At 41.3% G+C, this 20,363-nt stretch overlaps 1 protein-coding gene across 2 annotated transcripts in view; it reads right to left on the bottom strand.

Moving 5' to 3' along the window:
• Positions 1-5,585, bottom strand: part of HGFAC (HGF activator) — a 39,274-nt gene extending 33,689 nt beyond the window's left edge. For both annotated transcript variants that reach the window (XM_088163068.1, XM_014895286.2), the window contains exons 1-3: positions 5,399-5,585; positions 3,824-3,878; positions 1,906-2,002 (exon numbers count right to left, since the gene is read on the bottom strand). In XM_088163068.1, the coding sequence (XP_088019194.1) occupies positions 1,906-2,002; positions 3,824-3,878; positions 5,399-5,464 (218 nt within the window). In that variant the 5' untranslated portion in view covers positions 5,465-5,585. The remainder of the gene's footprint in view (positions 1-1,905; positions 2,003-3,823; positions 3,879-5,398) is intronic.
• Between the last annotated feature and the right edge of the window lie 14,778 nt (positions 5,586-20,363).

The raw sequence follows: 20,363 nt of genomic DNA, 5'->3' as shown, positions 1-20,363 counted from the left end.
ACATTAATCTAAAGCCAATTTGAGTGGGGTTTGGCTTGCACTGTAAAGTCCTCCCTGTAGTCCTGACTCAAAGTATGACTTGAGGACTGAGGACATGAACTGAAGTAAGTCAGTGCCCTCCTGGTCGGGTTTCTTGGAATTCATCCCCAAAGAAGCAGTTTGGACCCAGCCTCCCATCATCCCTAACTAGCAGCTTGCAGGAGTCAGGAGCAGGAAGGGCTCCAGCCTTGGCCTCTCCTCTGCCTGCCAGGTCCCCTGGATCAGTTATTCAGTGTAAGCCCAGCCTGGGTTCGTGCCAAGTCACACAAAAATGCACAGAGCAGGTTTCCCAACTGCTATTCAGGGCTCTTTTCCCGGCATCTCTGTGCCTGATGTCACACATTAAGTTGCTTTTAGCTTATGAGTGATGAGTAAACACTGGTCAGAAGGTCACCCATAGGGTGAAATGGTCTGTCAAATCCAAATAACTCCAGCTGTCCCCCTCTTTGTCTCCCTGCTTGTAAATGGCTTTTAAAAAGTCGGAAGCATAAGAGCAAGTGGTTCAAGGTCAGCTCTAAAGTGTGCTCTAACCTTGGACCCCATCCATTCACAGGTTTTCCATTTCTGTGGCCTATCTGGCTAAAAAAAACCAAATACACAGTGTCATGTATTAACAGGATCCCTCTTAAGCATTGCATGAAATTAAGTGAGTACTAAGGTCAAACTCTTTGTGGCTACAGTTCATCAAAGACAGGATTCAAACTGGTAAATTATTCCAGCTCCCTTTCTTCAGTTAAGATAGTCTCAAATTCTTGTTTCCTGCAGGGTTTTATTAGCTGGGTTGTATTGGTGGATATTGGGAAAATTCTGAAGTGGTTTCTTTGCCTGAAGCTTGGTGTCCATTTGTGTAAGCAGGTTTGTGTTGTGTTGTTTACATTCCAGCAGCACTTACACTTGAAACAGATGTTGTGATCAGAAAAACACCAACAGATCATGAAAGAATTAGACAGTCCAGCATAAAAAATGAGAGTTCTGGCCTGCCTGGGCAAGTAAAAGGAATTTTAAAATATTATCTCCATGCTGAAAACAGGCAAGTGTTTGCCTTTCACATGGCTCATCTGGGCATAATTTTCACATTGCTGGTACCCACATATTCCCTGCATTGTTGCCTTTGATTTCAGTTAATAAATGCCTATCATATGAGTTTGTCTGAAAAGTTTATCTTTTTTATTCAGGGCTTTAATTCAGTAGGGTTCCCACCTGACTGCCCCTACCACAGAAATGGATCATGAACACTACTAACAGCTTCTGCAAAAGTAAAAATGTAACCTTTGACCAAAAGAAGGAGATCTGGCCTTAAACAGACTAGTAGAATCAATCATTAACCAACAAACAGGACTAATACCTCACTTCTTAATAATTCACTGTCCAGAGGGGTCCTGGTGCCAATCTGGATAGAAATTAGAGACATGGGGGTGGGGAAAAAACAGCTTCCCTTGGAAATCACAGGTCTCTGCTGCAGTACAAGTACAAGCTGCACAAATCACTAAACCAAGTGTCCTCTCTTGCAGGTAGGTGTCTGTCTCTTTTCTCCCTCAGCAGAGGGTTTTACCAGGTCATTCTATTGGTCCTGCTTTTTCTATAAAGCTCTTGTCACTCATGTAAGTTGCAGTTCCAATGGGAAGGGCAGCAAGGAAACATTTCTGCAGCTCCTGAGCCTCCTGTGGCCATGGAAACCCAATGCCAGATCCCGTTCCCCCTGCACATCTCTTGACCCGAGGGCCAGGACTCTCAGCAGCAGAACTGCACCAGTCTCCTTGGGCACAACATCAGCTCATGTTAATTATTCCAAAAGCAAGATTAAAGCACTAAAAGGATGACATTTCATTTGAATGCTGTTTTCATTTATGAGCAATGTCAACTTACCATTTCTTTCTGGAAAATGAATTTGATAAACACGTGTGATAAAACCTTCCACCAAACCGGAAAGGAAATTTGCATAACTGCCCATCCTCTGTAAACACTGAAATACAAATATTATAAACTCATAATGCAGCTGAAGCCAATCCACAAATTATATTATATACTATTATATGAAATTATGAAGATAGATATCTGCAAGTTTTTCAGTTGTACTCTGGACTCTGTGTCTCTGCAATGTCTAGTGCATAAGAAGCAGTTTAAAATCCTATATAATGACTGAACCAACAAAGATTAATGGACTCTGCAGTGGAACAAAGATCTCAGATCATTTCAGTTCAAAATATAGTGCCATTTCTGGTACAGCAAATGCCAATTATATTCATTAATTGCAATTATCATTTCTAATTATGTAGTATTTTAATTGCATATTAAAATAATTTCTGAAGTTTTATCCTTTAAGGCTCTGTATCACATTGTAATATCTGTTTAAAATAATTAAGGAACCAGACAGTACAAACTGAAATAGAAATAGTCAGGATGAAGAACGTTTTAAAGCTTGGGGGTAGAGAGAGAATTTTGATCATACCACCCTCCCTTTGGGATAAGCAAATTCCTTGCAAGTGGAGAGAAACTGATGGGACCAGTGTCTAAAAAGGGCAAGTTTTATATTTGCCACATCAGTGATGGCAGTCTAAGGAAGGATGGTGGGAGTTTATGGAAGGCTAGTGGGAGTCTTTCAGAAAAAATCCTTCAAGATGAGTCTTGAGAATGAGAGAGGCTGAAGACGAAAAAGACAATGAAAAACTGTCAGAGCTTATTTAATCATTAAACTAAAAGTAATCTGTTTTGAAATCCCAAAGTCTGAATGAGAAGCCAACCACTGCTGTAAGGGAGAAATGGGGCACTCAACCAAACTGGCAGCACTGCACATTTCCATTTCTCAGACACAATGTACAACTGCTCCTTGTCCTGAGCTTACCCCTCCCATGGTGGCTGGGGCTCCACACACCCTTACAATATCTGTTTACTCTCATGAGCCAGACATCTCAAAGAGCTGTGAGGTCAGTTCGGTTATTGGCATTGCAGAAAAAATAACCCATCCCTGTGGTCCAACCTCTTCTTCACCAGCTGGAATTATGGTTACTCCATCTGCCCTAACTGCCTCCTTCTCTAGCAGAGTGAAATAGCCATTGCCATTCCCTTGTCATTCCCAGTTTTCATTCTCTGAACTAATTAACAAATATTCCCATATCAATTTTGTCTGATACCTCCCAGTATAAGTAGGCAGCAGAGTTGTGAAAATACATCCCCATTCAGAAGATACATTGCATCCCAAAGGCCACTGAAGGTTGTTACAACCTATAAAGCCACTACTAATGGCCCCATACATGTAATCATTAGCAACAAAAGCACAGGACAATAAAAGCTTTAAAAATGGAAGTTGCAACACTCTCCACAGCCAGCATGTCTGATCATTGGGGTGCCACCAGAATAAATGCAACCCAGAAAGCTGCATGCAACTCAAACCCTTCTCCCACAGAAAGTTCAAGGGCCAGGGTAAAAACTGAACCTGGACATACAAAAAGTTCATGTGCTTGAAAGTGACAGGGCAGCTGAAGCTCTGATTAAAGGTTGTTGCACATCTTTAGCAACCTTGTGAAATAATACAAAGCCGTGCCAGCTCAGACAAACTAAAATCCCATCAGCACCTTCCCATTAATCTGCACCTGAAGGGAAATTACCTGAGATTCCTGAGCTAATCTCAAATTCCCCTTGAAACAGAAATTAATATTGGCATAACCATTCTATAATCCTTATTCATGTTGAAACAAACACAGGCTTCCTACCGACTTGCACAGCATGGACACAGACAGGCAGACCATTCTTACTGTCATGAATCCTATTGGAATTGACTTGGTACCTTGTGGGCGAGTGAACCCATGCTTTGAGCCTCTTCCTGCCCCAGATTTGTAGTGCTATAAAGAGAAAAAGAGAATGTGGATTGGAGACACAAATTCACTCTGAGAACCCTACTACTGCTAAAAACCTACTTTCTAGGGTGCACTGAAATTGTGTTTCTCCCAGTGCTTCTGAGGAAATCTTATTTGCTTGTGATTTTTGGTGGGGCACAGTCTGGTGAAAGAGGGTAGATACACGTGGACTCTTGAAAGTGCCAGCTAAACAAGGAAAACCTAAAACAAGGAAAACCCAGCACAACACAACAAAGGCCAAAGCTCTGCTCCATTTTATCTTTCTATTGCCAAGGGACACGTCTCCTATTTCTCTTAGTGGGAAGCAAAGATGCATTCTGGGGCCAGCTCACAGTTACAAATAATATCCCAACATTTCCCTTTTCCTGCTATTTAGCTGTATCCCCCAGGGCATTAGTTACAAAAGCAACTTCTAACTGTATTTGGGTTTGCCAGTCAGCAAGCAAAGAGCACTAGGCTGAGCTGATTTTAAGCCACAGGAAATAATAAAAAATGGATAATATGCATAATGTGCTGCTGCCACCAAAGGTGCTGGCAATTGAACTATAGCAAAAAAAATTATCACAGAAGCAGTCAAAGAAACACACATCATGAACATAGAACTGGACAGGGGACATAAAAAGTGGGGGTTAAGAAAAACCTGTTGCTGAGATATGGAGAGAGGGTTTGAACAGCTCTGAGGAAAGAACAGTTTTTGCACTCTACACAGACTCTGCCACCACCAAGCAAGGGCTTCAGCCAGGGATGATCTTTATGTAGAACATGAACATTCCTCTCTGCTCCTACATGTAATATCTGAGGATATACTTTTGTAGTTCCCTGAGATAGTTAGGATTATAACATCATCTAAGTATATCTGAGCTAGTTTTAACCCAGGTAGAGAAATAAGGCTGTCCTTATTTCTAACTGCCCTGCTAGTCCATGGTAGATGCCAGGCCATAATGGGGTTTAAGCAAACTAGCAAATTTAAACCATCACAGCCTGCTCAGCAGTGCTTGATGCTCTTGCCAGACATACCCCCAAAAAAATACAAGATACATGATGCAAAACTACTGAGGGTTTAGCATGGAAACAAGGGGAAGTCTGAAAAGAAGAAGATTGCCACCTAAGCTGGCCTGTTCAGTTACCAGACAGCAGTAATGTCTGGCAGTGGAGCACTCTCCCTCCATGCTTCTGCAGGTACCTGCTTGTGTCAACACATTTCTGAGATATATTTTTAAAGGATTTCAATTTCTGTGGTCTTTCTTCCCATTCCATTCCTCCTCCATTGCAAGGCATGGATGTAAGCAATTGCTTTAAAGAGAGAAAGGTACCAGCTATTCCACAATCCCCCCACTCAGTGAGCACTGCTGTCAGCCTTCATCTGGATAATCCCTTCTGTGCTCCCTTTGAATCTCTCTTTCTCTGGACCTGTCCAGTGGCTTCACTCATCCAAGCCCAAGGCAGCTGGTGCTGCCAGGCATCACGCAGCTGATGCACCACTCTGAAAGAGAAGAATCACTTACCATCCTTGCACAGTCACTGCTCAGACTCAGAGCCAAGACAACAGTGAGAGGAGCACAGACTTTCATCTTTGCTCTCCTCTCATGAAGGTTTTGCCTGGCAGAGGAAAACTTCCAGGGCTGGGCTGAAGCACGAGGGTGAATCAGGAACAAGCTTTCACAAGGGACTGTGATTTATGTGACTTTAGGGTATTTTAGTTTTTTAAGTAAGCAGAGCTGTTATCGTTGTTAATCATTAATGTCTTTGTGGGTAGAAGAAATGCCCCGTAGGGAGAGACTCTCCCTAAACCACCAGGAGTGAAGAGTTTACAAAGTGCCTGACCCTTGGAGATGGCCCCTGGTGTAATCAGCAAGCACTGAAGGGCAACTCCAGAGAAGCTGATCCAATGTTGTTTGTAACTAGAGCTGTTTTATCATCTGGATGTTTCCCTTCTCTTTCTCTTCAGGAGCTAATTAATAGCACAGTATAACAACAACAAGGAGCTCCAAGCTAACCCACTCAGGAGATGGTATTACATTGCAAAATATGCACCAGATCAATGCCAATACCAAGGATTACTCATTAACAGATGGTTACTTGCCCAGCTGTGACTTGCAACAGCAGCCTTCCAGCAACAGACTGGAAAGTTAAAGAAAATACATATACTCTGATAACACATTTTGTGTACCAAAAAGCTCCCTTCTGCCACCACCTGAGCAAATCCATCTCTATCTTCCCTGAGACAGCTGCACTGCAAAATTATTTCTAATACAGATGCAGAGGGTATTGCTAAAACTGAGATTTCACCAGAGCAGTCTATTTCAGCCCCACCTTGCCCCACAACCAAAATCCACAGGTTTGGCTGGTACAACAGTGTCTGTGCTCGAGGCTTTTGCCATGTCCTGTCAATCAGGGACCACACCTCTTCACACCCAAAATCCCCAGAGCCACACCAACAGAAAAAATAGCTTGCTTAAGTCCTTGCTTAAGTTGTGCACTGCCCTTTGAAGTCTCACCAGCACAGCTATGGAAGGGATATGATTCTTTTTAATTTTTTGACCCAACAAAGCCATGGCAGTAGGGCCCAGTGGTGAAGCAGAGCTATCCCTGCACAATTTTGATATGATGGTTTATCATGGTGCAGGGAATTTACACACTGCTGTGTCTTTCATCACAATAATAACTCCTTTTAGTTCAACTAGGTCTATATAGGTTTATGGACTAAACCTTGCTACTGTGAGCAAGGCTTGGAACAGCAGAAAGCAGCCAAAATTGAAATTTCCTTCCCACAATCTAGCAAACAGGCAGAAGAAAAATCTTTGTCTCTGTGCATCGCTTGTTGCCAGAAGACTTGAAGTAAATAAAGCTTCAGAATAGACTTGTGGAATAGATCTGTCTTATTTTCACTCATTTTAAACCTGGAAAGAAGATGTACAGGCAGTCTGATCTGCCTGAGAACACATAGCAAAGCTGAAACATAGATTCCTCATTCTTCAGTCTGGCCATCAGACTGGTTTCAAACCAATAATACCCATTCAATGGCTTGTAGACATCTGCTTACAATCCAGGTAGCTGAGAGAAAGGGGGGGGAAGCCATTACCTGCTATTCCACTCAGGAGTTCCCAAAAGTTTTGTAGAAAGGGAGAAGTAGGAAAGAGGGGAGGAGGAAGAGGAAGGTACTTCTCTAAGACTGTGGAAATATCCTCTCCACCCATTTCTAGAATAAAAACTATCCTCTTCCAGGACCAGAAGCACTGGTGACCAATGTGTGTTGTAAGGAAACATTGTTCCATGCCTAAAAGAACAGAGAAGAAAAGCAAGCATGCAGTCTATTGTCGGTGTGTTTACTCCCAGTTGTTGCAGTTCATGTTGTAGATCTCCACCAAGAGCTGCAGTGTGTCCTTCTGGGGAGTCACAACTCCAAGATTTTAGCTCGAACTGATTCCTTAACATGATAAAAAGGAACAAACACCAACATCAGGAGCCACTTCAGCTGATAGGACAGTGCTGGCACAAAGGAAAAGACATCAAAGCCAGGAGTTGCAACAGCTGCCAGAGAAGCCCCACCATAAAATGGGAATTACCCCTGAGTAAGGTCTGAACAGTGATTTCAGGGTTCAGATGCATCTGAATCACTAAAAACCCCAGGTACTCCATGTACACTGCCTGCCTTTGTTGCAGAGAGGTGTCTGAACAGGTCTTACAGCCATAACAAAAAGGCAGAATTTGAGGTGTGGTTTTTTGGTAAATTATGTTAAATGATCCGTGAATCTTTCAGCTATTTATAAATAGAAGAAACTCTGTCTACCTCCTTCAGACATTTCATAGAATTGTTAAAATGAGGGGTTTTTTGAGAAACATTTTATCTCATTGGCAAGAAACTAATCAGAAAACTACAGACTCAATTTTGATATTGAATTCTTATAAACTTTACAGGGCATTTGGGAGTTTATAGGTGCAAAGAATATGATCTGTGCCAAAACCATTGTCCCATGGGTCAGGCTGATGAGCTTGCAGAGCTGCTCTCCACCACCTTCTCAAGTCTGTTCATCTGTGACTCACTATTTCCAGGCTAGTGATGGAAACTTTGTACAGAGGGAAATAAGAATCAGTTGTCTATGGAGCTAATAACTTAACAACAATGAGAAAAAATAACAAGGATATGAAAACAATCAATATGAAATTCAAGATAAATTCCCTAACATTAGGTTTTAGACTTCACCTTGTCTCCATTTCAAATGAGGCTCTGTAAAATGCTACATGGATATAAATACACATGTGTGTGTATATGTGTGTGTATATATATATACATAAATATAAATAAGAGAAAGAATATCTAGGAAAGGGAGCTAGAGGAAAACTTGCCTTTGGAGTGATAGAATATTTGGTCACTCTAAGGCCTGGAGCATCGCAATTCATCCCATCAGTGAAACTCCAGCTGGAGTCCAGCTCTTGTTTTCAAAGAAAATTCCATTTTCCTTTTAAAGAAAAGCACATTCTGATTGTTAATTTTCCTGCACATAATATTGAACATTTCCTACAGAACACAGAACCCAAATGTAGCCATATTCTGCTACTACTAAAGAACGAAAAGTTTCAAAATTTTTTAATTTCTCCAAGAAAGAGGAATTCTTTTTTATGTTTGCAGACTGTAATCCTTCTGTATCAAAGGCTAAAATCCATTAGTTTCCGCAGTCATTTTCATCTTTATACTGACATCATGGGAAAAAGAAAAGGCAAATAAACACACAGTAAATGAGGAGAAAGATGGAAATTTTGCTGTGGCTGTATAAGATACTGATAATGCTGCCTCGTACATTTTCCTTTTCCTCAGTTCCCACACTGCAATGCTTTTTATTACTTTAAATTTAAAAATAATTAATAAAGTCTCAGACTGAGCCCAGCCTTTGAACTATTTAGTAATAACGAAACAATATTAAAAACTACCCTAAATCATTATATTTATCAACAAAACGTAAATGAACTGAGTCAGGCACCAATATGAAATAATAAAATTGCAGAGGGTTTTTTTCATCAATTAGTTGACTAGACATAAGTGGGAAAGACAAGTCTAGACACACGCACACATCCATTTGCATTCATTCCTCTGTACCAGCTACCAAGGTAGTGAGAGGGCTGTCTGGTGACTTCACGTTCATGTATTCTCCATTTTTACATTATTTTCTCACCATTGTAAATGTTTCTGAGGAAATCTCCACTCAGCTACTGCAAAACTGAAGAAAATCTATAAACGTTTCTAGTGACTGATTCCCCCTGGATTTTTGCAAATTTCTAAGCTTTTCCACAGTGATAAAGTAACCCAAACTAATGGGGTAGTGTTGCCCCTGAGACGATCTGATTTCATGGCTGTAGTTGACATTATTGCTACAAAGCCCAGACCCGGCTTCCCTGATAAAGAGACAGGTTCAGGAACATTGTTGGTACAAGGAACTAGTGCAGGATCTAAAGCCTCTGCAAGTGTGCTCTCCCCAATTCCTTTGTACAACCTGATGAGTACATGTGAACAGGAAGTAATTAGAACGATTTCTGGCTTTAAAAATACATCTTTTGATTTATCTTTCAGGAATGTGTAGGATGCAATCAATCACATGTAGCAATTCTGCTCCTGGTGCACTAGCAAGGGACTCAGTGCTAACACGAGACTGATGCACAAACCCAACTAATTCCCTTCTTTTTTCTTCTGGGGGACCTGCAAACCACACTAGAGACCTTCTTGTCCCTGTCAGATGGGATTTCCCTCATGTCTGGTGCTTGATATCATTCCCATCATCCTGGGAGCCATTACCAAAATTCATAATAATTGAGTTTGAGTCTCTGATACTTACTGAATATTCAGATCACCAGAAGTGAGGGCTAAAAGTTTATGGGCTAAAAATTTATGGGCTAAAAGCATAGTGACTTTTTTAAAATAAATAAGGCAACACATCAGCACTGTGAGTGCATGAGGAACCCTTCCTCTTCTCTCCTTCAAACTCCTCAGTTTTCCCAACACAGCAGGGCACAGGTCACACCTGTCTCAGCAAATGGTGCAACATCAATCTTGTCACTCACACCCAAAACCAGCATCTTCACCACTGGGTGACAAGGGAACCTCCACCTACTCTTGTGTCTTCTGGAGTGGTGCCTTGAGAAAAGCCATTGTGTTTCTTTTGTTAAAGCAAAGACAGAAAGCTGAAATCATATTGCTTGTTTGTTCATTTCAGCAAGAAAAAAGAAAAGTTCTGGCTCTAATCAAACTGGACATTTGAGTTATTTATATGGGCCTCAGTGTAAAATGCAGCTACATTGCAACCACAAACATCTCTTTGTGCCATCCTTCTTGTTTCCCTGGGAGCTTCAAAAATCCCAGGGGGAAAAATGACATGGTTTTGGCTCTCAGAAAGAATTGAGTCCTAGTCTGTCCTCCCCTGCACCAGACTTTGCTGTTCCCAAGCTGGAGATAATCTCTGCCATATAAACTCTTTAACCAATGCCCCTCCCCACTCCAGGAGGCAGCAAGGTTGTGAAAAGCACAGCTGCCAGGGTCTGGCTGCTGAGCAGCTGGGATCCAGCAAACACGGATTGGGTGCTGAAGCACTAAGAGATAATCCTGGGACAGAAAGACATGCCTTCAGCCAAATGTTTACTCCTCCTCACCTCCCACACACCCCCAGAATCTCTAGCAGCTCTCCTGGCTTCCCTCACCCACAAGCTCACAGCTCTGGGGTTTTCTGCAGTGATTTCCTTTCTCTTCTCCCCAGGGACTGAAGCAGTTCTCAGATCTATCATGTTATTTCTTTCATCTCACTCACTCCTCACTCTCATCCCCTCTGCCATGTTGGCTGTGGATGTTCCATCCTGGCCCATGACCTTTGCCAGCAGCCTGCAACCCCTCAGAGAGCAGAGCAGCAGAGGAATGTCATCCTCCTGTGCACAGGATGCTCTCAGGGTGTTACTGGGTATTCCTCCTGCACCGCCTTCTGCAGGGCTTGGCACCTCCTCTGGCAGCTCCACATCCTCCCCTCTCCATCCTTTCTGCATGGAGATGGATCTGCTGGATTTTCTCCACCTGCTTCCTCCAGTTGGCTTTGCCATGTTTCAGTTAAACATCACGATTCAACAAACCCCACACCCTGGGGTTTATCTGACACTTCTGCCCTCTTATGTCGCTGCTCTCCCTCAGACATGACCTCTTTGATCCTGCTCTGCACTAGCACCTTCTCTTCCCACACCACTGGGGCTGACTCAGAGCTGTACCACCCTCAGCTAACAGCATCAGACCCAGTGAGCCCCTCTCCAGTCAGAGGTGCTGTATTCACCTCCCTGCCCACTCCAGAGCTGCACAGCCTGTTCTCATTGCCTGCATCCCACAGCAGCAGGCACAGCACCCTCCCCTCCCCAGCCCAGCACCCTGGGCCATTTTTGTAATGGCTTCATGTGTGAAATAGCTTTCTCTGTGAAATCTCAGTTTTGGCCAGATACAGCCACTGCAGTTGCATCTATATATTGCAGGTGCATCTTTTTAATGCCTTTACCTGCACCTGTGCTTATGGATGTTTTTTTGATGCATCCAAAAAAACTTTAGTTTTGCTATGAAAACACAAACCATATCAATATAGCAAAGGAAGAGGCTCGGCTTCAGCTGCAGAAACAAAACTGAGCTGTGCTTTTACACTCCTAATCACAGAAATCTGTGATTTAAAGCTCTGCTACTATCCACAACATGCAGAATCTTTATTTATACATCCCAGACCCAGATCTAAACAAGCTTCTAGAAGTCCATTTCAGGATAACACTTAGTTCTGTTACACCCAGATGTCATGATATATCTAAAATACTATGCCTGCAACCAGTCTAGGGTGTGTTTGCATGAAGAGACTCTTCCTCCTACTGTATGAATAAGAGTGGAAAGGAGGTAACTGTATTTTTCAAGGACTTTGGTATAAACCTTTGCTGATAACCCTGGCTGAAACAGTAGGCCCATATACAGAGGCGTGTGGGGGTTTTTTTTAGCTGTGTACTCAGTGAAAACTGACAAGAAGAGGTGTGGAGGCACCCACCTTCCACCGATGCCAACACATTTAGGTAACTTGAGCACAGGCTGATTTGCAATTGTTAGGCACCTACATTTTTAGCTGTGCTCAAATTCCTGCAATTCCACCCACTTTGTTCATTAGCATATTAGACGCCCCCATGGCATACTTTAAAATGGTCTATAAGTCAGGCATGTGTGAGGGAAGTGGCTCCACTTCTGCAGCTGAAGGCAGATGAAGTCTTCCCTTTCGAAGGGGAAAGAGCACTAACAAGTAAAGGACAACCTCATGGGGAGGATGCCAGCCCCACAGCCTGCCTTGACTTTGGGGTGATTTCCTATGGTAGGATGGAGAACAGAGTTTACAAATAATGCTCCAACTATTCTGATTGCAGGCCTAATAGTATCCTGTATGGAAACCTGTATATATATATATATCTACATTTTCTGTATGTTTTGATATGTGTGTGTATGTGTGTATATGTGTGTGTGTATGCATAACCAGATGTTTTTCTCTTCTCTGCAAGTAACTTTTCTGCAAGGGCTGAAGTGCCAGCTGACACCAGCTGAGCAGCCTTTTGGCCATGGTGACCAGGGGAAGCCAGACAAGGAGGTGGCCTCTGCTGAACCTGTGCCCTGTGCAGGGAGTGCTCCCATCCCTCAGGGTCACTGAGCAGCTGCCCAGGGCCAGCAGAGCTGCTTGGACACTGAATGTTTCAATATCATCATAAGGATACTCATCCTAGATTTGTCCGTTTGTTGATCTAGCACAGTGTTTGCCTTGGCTTTCCCTGGGGTTTTTGCATCCCAAATCCAGTGGCAAATCTGTAAGGGACTCTTCAAGCTTCTCCTTTCAGTCTCCCTTATGCTCAGGTCTTGTTCCTTTGCAGGAAAAGGACCCTTGGATGTCAGTCCCATGCCCTGGGCTGTATTTGGGAGAGCTGGTGATGTATCAGGTAGGCAGAGAAGTAAAGCTGCCTCCTGGAAGGAGGGACACAGTGTCCCTTAGCAGGGCTGCCCTCTCACTGGATACAAAACCCCACTACCAATGCCTCTGTTATCTCCCTCTGCTCTTGCCAGTCCATGGTGGGGACTGGTGCACACTTTTTTCAACAAATCAATAGGGATTCTGTCCCTGGCAAAACTCCAGGGCCATTTTTCCTGCACTCCTAAAGGTAAGGTAGGCAGAGATGCCCCAGGAAGAACCTGGGCTCCCTTCTGGTGAGCAGCCCCCTCTCCCCACTGCACAAATCCTGACTTCAGGAGTGACTGTGTACATCCTCGAGAACAGGCTTAGGCTAAAGATTTCACAACATGGTCAATATCACTGCTGTATTTCCTTCTCTCTCTTTTTCCTCCCTAATTTTCCTGTACTTCCAGTGCCACTCCTTGTAATTGCTGCAGAAATGTAATTGCTGCTCTGTGTAATTGCTGCTGAAACAATCTGAGCTGTCATTGACTTACATTGTTCACAGATCAGGAGGAACTGGCAGATGAGAGTCACCCCACCTAGCTTCAGGGGCCTCCTGCATATGTATTTACATCTGAGGTAGGTATCAAGGCTCACAGATGAGGCAGTGGAGACCTCAAAAATATAGAAGTGTTAAATTTAAGGTATGAGTCATCTGTACAAAAGTATGTTTCAGCTAAAGGATGAAACAAATAATTCTTTATATTCATGGAAGGTATTAAACAAACAATTCTTTATATCCACAGACAGTATTAATTACATCCCTAACAAATACATAAAGTAACACCCATGTTTAAGATACAAAGGCAGCTTTGGAGTAGACACCAAAAGTTAGGCCAGATCCCAAAGGGATTCTCCTAAAAGAGAAATCATGTCTTTTATATCAGCTCTGCTAAGTGTACTTTGAACTAAACTGGACTTACTTTTGCAAACAGGAGGCTGAATCCTGCTCGCTACAGAATGTCTAGCAAGGAAAATTACCTCTTATGACATCACAGAGTGGGTGTTTTAATGGTACAAGCTGATGTCATTGCAATGAATGGCAGCAGAATCTCATACATCTGCATCAGTCCTTTCTCACAAGAGCATAAAACAAACAGGCAAGATTCTAGGGCAGAACCAGCTTTTTCCAGGAGATGGAGGCGGTGCAAGACCAGCAGAGCCTCACCATCCAGCACCTTCCCACAGGAGATGAACATCTGCCTCCCTTCTCAGTCTCACCAGGGAATGAAGTTGCAGCATGTGTTGCTCTGGATTTTCTAACACACAAACTTTAGTCAACACTCAAATGAGCAAAGGCAAGATCAGAGATATGCTCCCACCACCATGGATTATCTCCTGCTAGCAAACAAGTTTCAGCTACCTGCTCTGCTTACAGAGGGCTGATCTCAGCCAGGCATTGCTTCATCCTGGCCATAGCACTGACTCTGGAAATTTTTAAATCATGGAAGAGGTTGAGGTTACATAGCTGCTGGTGATGAGGGAGTTCATGCTCCTGGTATACTGATAAATAATAGCAAATGGCAACTGAAAAGGATGCATGTGCAAATCTATAAATTAGGGAGAATAGTAATTTAAGTAATCATAATTAAATTTCTCCTCATCACACGGTTTCACCTTTCCAGAAACAACTCAAACCTTTAAGAAAGACCTCAAGTTACCTCTTTCAGGAATGAGAGAAGCATTAATTTCATTTTTGTGCACTGGCCTAACAATATGCCACTCCAAGAGGGGTTAACTTTATTCAGATTAACTTCTAGCTGACCTTTCATTTGTTTATCAGCCTGCTCTGGAACTGAGGTGTGAATCTGCACAATAACTGAGTTCTAGACTATTTTGACATTGTGAGCAGATCTTTGCAGGCAAAGAATGCAAATGAGGAACAGGTTGGTGCTCCTTGGCAAGGCAGACAGAAGGTATTTAAGAATACACTTCCCAGACTTGGACTCCATGACTTTCTCCAGGGAGGTGGGTGAATGTCTTTACAGCACCCACCCTGACACTTGCTACAGGCTATGGGCACCTATGGAAATGCTCCAGTGGCTTTGCAGCAATGTGTACCTGCAGAGGTGGGATTCACATTTATCACTGTAAACTGGGATGAGATTATCACAGACAGCAATGGCATGGACTTGGAGGACAGGTTTCATCTCACTCCCATCAGTCATTATTTTCCACTATTGGTGCTTAAACTTCTGTATTCTCTTGCTCTGGCACAGATTGTTCCAAGCACAGAGAGGGATGTGGATGAGAAGGGAACTACTGAAGGATTGAAGTAGCATTGCATCACTGATACAGCTTAATTTACACAGGCATTGAACCCCTGTAACTTTTCTTTCTTTCTTTTTCTCTCTTTCTTTTTTCATTCTTTCTCTCTCTCTATCTCTCTCTGGTAGATAGAGCATCAGTACATTTTAACAGTGGTAGCAAGGGCAGAGCAGTTCTGATGCACTGGTCCTCTCAGACCACCACACAGAGCTAAACACCAAAACTATGCAGACAAGAAGCCAGAGGAGGATTTCACTGTACCTGGAAAACATTCAGCTATTCAGGCTTGCAGTCTCTTTGTGTTGCTAGAATAGAGCAAAAGGAAATAATTAAAGGCTAAAAACATACCCTACTATTATTAAATTCCAGAGGATGAGCTATTTTTAAAGTATATAAATATTTGGCAAGAATTTTTAACGATCCTCTTTTAAAGGAATTTCTTTATGTAGGCTAGGTTTAAGAAGATATATATGCAGAATCTAATAAAATGCATGTGAGTTTTATGTTGTCTCATACTTTCATTTAAACTGCAATGTCTAAATGTCAGCAGTTCCCAGAATAACTGAAAAAATATTTTTCACATCTTCTCCCTACAATGAAATTAAATATCAATTAAACATTATCAGCTCTAGTGGTATAAATTATTTACTTACTACATACACAATTAACATTTTAATGAGTTTGACACACTCAAGATTCTATAAACATTATTGTGCAGTACAGGATTTCTTAATACTTTGGGGAAACAAGAGATGAGAAAGAAAACCAATGTGCATTTTCATATTAGAAACTGATCATACAGATATTTAAACACAAAACCACAAATTAAAGAAGGATGCAAATCAAATTCTGAACAGCAGCATTTTAGACTGTACAACAGACTTCAGTTGGGACAAAATATATAAACAATTTTCTTATCTTTCACACAAATAGTTCAGAAAGCATGTTAGTTCATGTGCAACATTTTGGATTTGCTAATATTTTGAGTAATGCAGGCAACATTTGCAGATGTGATCATCCAGCACTTCTCAACAGTTCTTTTTTTCTGAAAAAAAATCAAGAGTAACCTGGCTAAAAGTGACAGTTGGTCTACAGAAAGGAAATATTTCAGTAAGATCAATGAAAGCTTTTCCTGTGTTTTAATTGGCACTGGATTAAAGTGGGGTCACAAATCTCATCACCCCCCAACACTAAACTTGGGATGCTCTTCCAAGAGCACAGAGGGAAGCACTTGGATGTGCCACTTGTTTTGCTGCAGGGTAAACACCCACACTATCCACAGAGCAACTCTGTTGTCACACAGGTTTGCTACAATCCCACAAAGCCTGGAAATCTGCCTGTTCATGCAGAAAACAGGGTCATTTCTAAACCCAAGTCACTGAGCTGTGGTTGGGAGTTGGGAGGTGCCTCAGACCTGGTTTGGCTTCTCACACCCCTTGATAAGGACTTGGTGCTGTCTAACTGAGCTTTTGGAAACTTTTCAAAATCTTTGAGAAATTGTGAAAAGATGCCTGCAGGTGTTTGCATCACACTACCACACACACTCTCCCTGTCTCTCAGTACCTTAAGAGAGACCATTTTAAATTACAGAATTTGCTGTCAAATGTGTGTTGGAGAGGGCTGGGGTGAGCAGCAGCGCTGCTGCTGAGACAGCTACTGGCAAGGATTTCAGTTTTGTGGCAAAAATCAAGCTACTTCCAAAAAATAAAAATATGCTCATAAGTCCTGGTTATCTCTGCTACAATGAGACAAGGAGGCTGCCAGCTGAGGCACGTCTTCTAGAAGTTTTCTGTTAAGAACATTAAATTCCAGCATCAGAAGAGAAGCAGGAAACCAAAACTTGCAGGCAGAGAAGTAGTGCCAGAAGGACACAGCATCTTTCAAGGACATTAAATAGCCCCCAGAAGACTTCCAGGGGCATAAGAAAGGACAATACAGCCAGGTATTGGCTCTTCCCAAGGAGCAGCAAAGCTCTTCCAAAGTCTCTTTGCAAAGCCTGTTTATGTGTCTTCATAACCCCTTAGTTCTTTGTCACACAATTCCCCAGAGATAAACTGTGCAGTGACTTATTTTGCAGTGTGTTATATCACAAGCTTGTTGATAAGGCACAAAATTCAATAATCCTATGGGGGAAGTCTCGTAGCAAGTTTCCCTATATGTATATTTTCTATTCTTCACAAAGCCTTTAAAATTAAACCACAACAAAAGTCTGACTTGTGGAGCCAATGAGGCTGAACCACTACAACTAAAAATCAGATACCATGACAACAAGTGAAATATAAGACAACTGCTACATTAAATAAGATTTGGAATGCTGCAGGATTTTCTGAGTGTTGGGATTGGAGTTTTTTAATACCACTAGTTGTTACAGTTTCAGGTTTGAGTACTGACACAGGTCAGTAGATCTCCCTCTTCCACCTAAAAGGATGGAAAGACCCCTTTTATTTATAATCACGAGATTAGGAAGACAAAAGAGTAACTCTGTACAAGAGGAGTTTCCACACGGAAAAACTGGGAAAAATAAAGAGAAATAAAGCCAGCCCGAATTCAATTATCTTTAGGAACTAGCTGGCAAGATATAGGATCAAGATTTTTAACTGTAAGCAGATTTGATTAGTAGTGTAAATCACAGTATGAGGAGGCAACTTAAAATCATATTATAATATTGAAGTCACACAATAATTAAAACTAGACCACATCCCTAGTAAAATACTGGAAACCATCAGCCAGAGACAGGCTGCCCACATTCCTTTTTATTAACTCCTGATTCCAGCCGGTTTAGCTTTTATATTCTGGCAGATATTGAGAGGAAAGCCAATATTATTAATGATTTCTAAGTCTAAGGAATTAATTTTTATTAGTTCTAGCTAAGAAGTCATTCTTTTAAACAATCTGCCATTATGGCATGACAGTGTGGCATGGGGAGAAATAGCTTTCCCATGTCCCTTTGTTTACAGGATTTCCAGGCATTATGCCAAGAGATTTCTCTATGTTAAAGAAAACTCCATTCTTTCACATTCTTCATTTTCCTGCACACAGCTTGCCATGCTGTCAAATTCCCTTTGAATCCTTGATACAGTCAAATCCATTTTGTTGCACTCAGAATTTATGAACAGCACTTCCACTTGCTTGTTTTTCTGAGCACAGCATCTTGGGGATAGAAAACAGGAGAGGGTGGAGAAGCAGCTCTTTGATTCACACCTGGCTCCTCTCAGCTTCATCTGATGGCCCCTGCATCAGAAATGGGTGTGAAAGTCAATCCCCCTCTCCATGGCACTCAAGGTTTTTCAGCTGTTCTTGCATCTCCCCTGAGCTATATCTTTTTCCAGAGGAAGAATTCTGTATTGCTCAATCCCAGTCACTTGAGTGCCCTTGCACAATTTAAGATATGCAACCTTGTTTCATCTAAAATATTGATCAGAGATTAATAAAGACTGTAATGATTGCATTTGAATTGAAAGTTTCTATCTGACAGATGTTAGGAGTTTATTTTCCAAGACACAAAAACAGTGCAAAGCATATGCCAGGTCAAAAAGCCCTCTCTTGAGTTTGACTGCTGCAATTTTAGTTGTGATTAGAATGAAGCTGCTAATTTTCCAGAAGATAGGAAAAAATTATGGCCATTTATCCATTTATCTGTGCAAAGAAATATCTGCTTAAGGGCAACTATTAGCAAATTAATAATAAATAAATAAATAAATGATAAATAATTAAAAAAAGAAATAAACCTTTTAAAAATACATAAATATTTAAGTATTTTCACATCACTGAGCTATGTTCTGCCTGCTGTGTTTCCCAAATCTCTAGTATCATTACACCACCACGATTTTATCATTACTCTAAAATTAGTTTAAAACTTGAAAGTTCAGCTATTTCTCACAGCATATAGCTTCATTGGGGCCCACACTGAGTTGAGCCTAATGTCAACAAGGATTTTTCCACAATATCAAAAGCAAAATCACTTACCAGTAAAAAAATAAATAAAGTATTAAAGGTAATGGGTGTTGTATCCCTTAATCTCACTGGAGTATTTGATTTAACACTTAAACATGAAGCTTTAGGAATCTTAATTTATGATTACAAAATCATACATACCTTCTTTCTCACCTTATACATTTGAGTTTAAGAAACTGGATGACAGCATCCAGTACTCTCAGCTACTCAGAAAATCCATGATTCTTGGTATGCTTAGGAGCAGAGAAAGAGGAATTGATCAATATTTACCTTGATGCTTTAGACCTACTGCCTGTGTGGACCTGCAGTCCAGGAGATAAGCAGTATGACTTTTTAGTTCTCACAATAATTTCAAACCAGTGAAGCTCCAGAAATCTCTCTGTATGCACTCGATATAGTGAGCAGATTTCCAACACTCTCAATTCTTCATGTACCCTTTTGCATGTCCAGGCTTATAACCTCTCCTGAAGGAATGGTAATGGAGGAAAAGGAGCAGGCGGCAAAACCAACATGTTCAGCAATCTTAAATATCTTTTCTTTCTCAGAACTCCACCTAAGGCTAGAAAATTAACTGAAACTAAAATGAACAAGAAGAATGAAGGGCACCCTTCTGGAAAGAGCAACGACCAAATTACCTTTTCCCAAAGTTAAAAGGCATTGAGAGCAGTGATGAGGAGGGACCCAACGACCATTACATCACTGTGCAATTAGATATATCTCTGTTATTAGATATACATATATATTAGAAATATATATATCTGTCTATTAGATATAACTCTGGTATGGAGACATCACCAGGGTTGGCTCCAAAAACAGCTACTATTCCCAGCACAACAAATCCACAATTTTGGTTTGTTTTGGGTTTTTTTCTTGTTGGTGGGTGGGTGGGTTTTTTGTTTGTTCATTTTTTGCTGGTTTGTTGTTGTGGTTGTAGGTTTGGGTTTTTTTGCTTCTTGCTGCTGTAAAACAATGGTCTTATTGCATATATCCAGGCAATACATTAGACAAGACTGAATTCCATTTGGACCTTTTCCCAAATGTAATGAGACAGACAGGAAGATAATAAGAAAATATTCCTAATCTTTTTTACACCAGTAACTGATTTTAATTACAGTTCAAAAATCTACTAAAACACAGAGAATACTAAAGACAAGGGAAAACCATTAGAAGATTAAACTGAAATTATCTTAAATAAAAAGTTTGGACAGGGGAATTTAAAGTAGGTTTGTCTTGAATAAAGACAAAAATAAAGAATAAAGAAAGG

This window comes from Sturnus vulgaris, chromosome 4 (assembly GCF_052056855.1).
Source record: "Sturnus vulgaris isolate bStuVul1 chromosome 4, bStuVul1.hap1, whole genome shotgun sequence".
Taxonomy (NCBI): Eukaryota; Metazoa; Chordata; class Aves; order Passeriformes; family Sturnidae; genus Sturnus; species Sturnus vulgaris.
The sequence above is the reverse complement of the archived record's forward strand: the minus strand, read 5'-3'. Positions and strand labels throughout refer to the sequence as shown.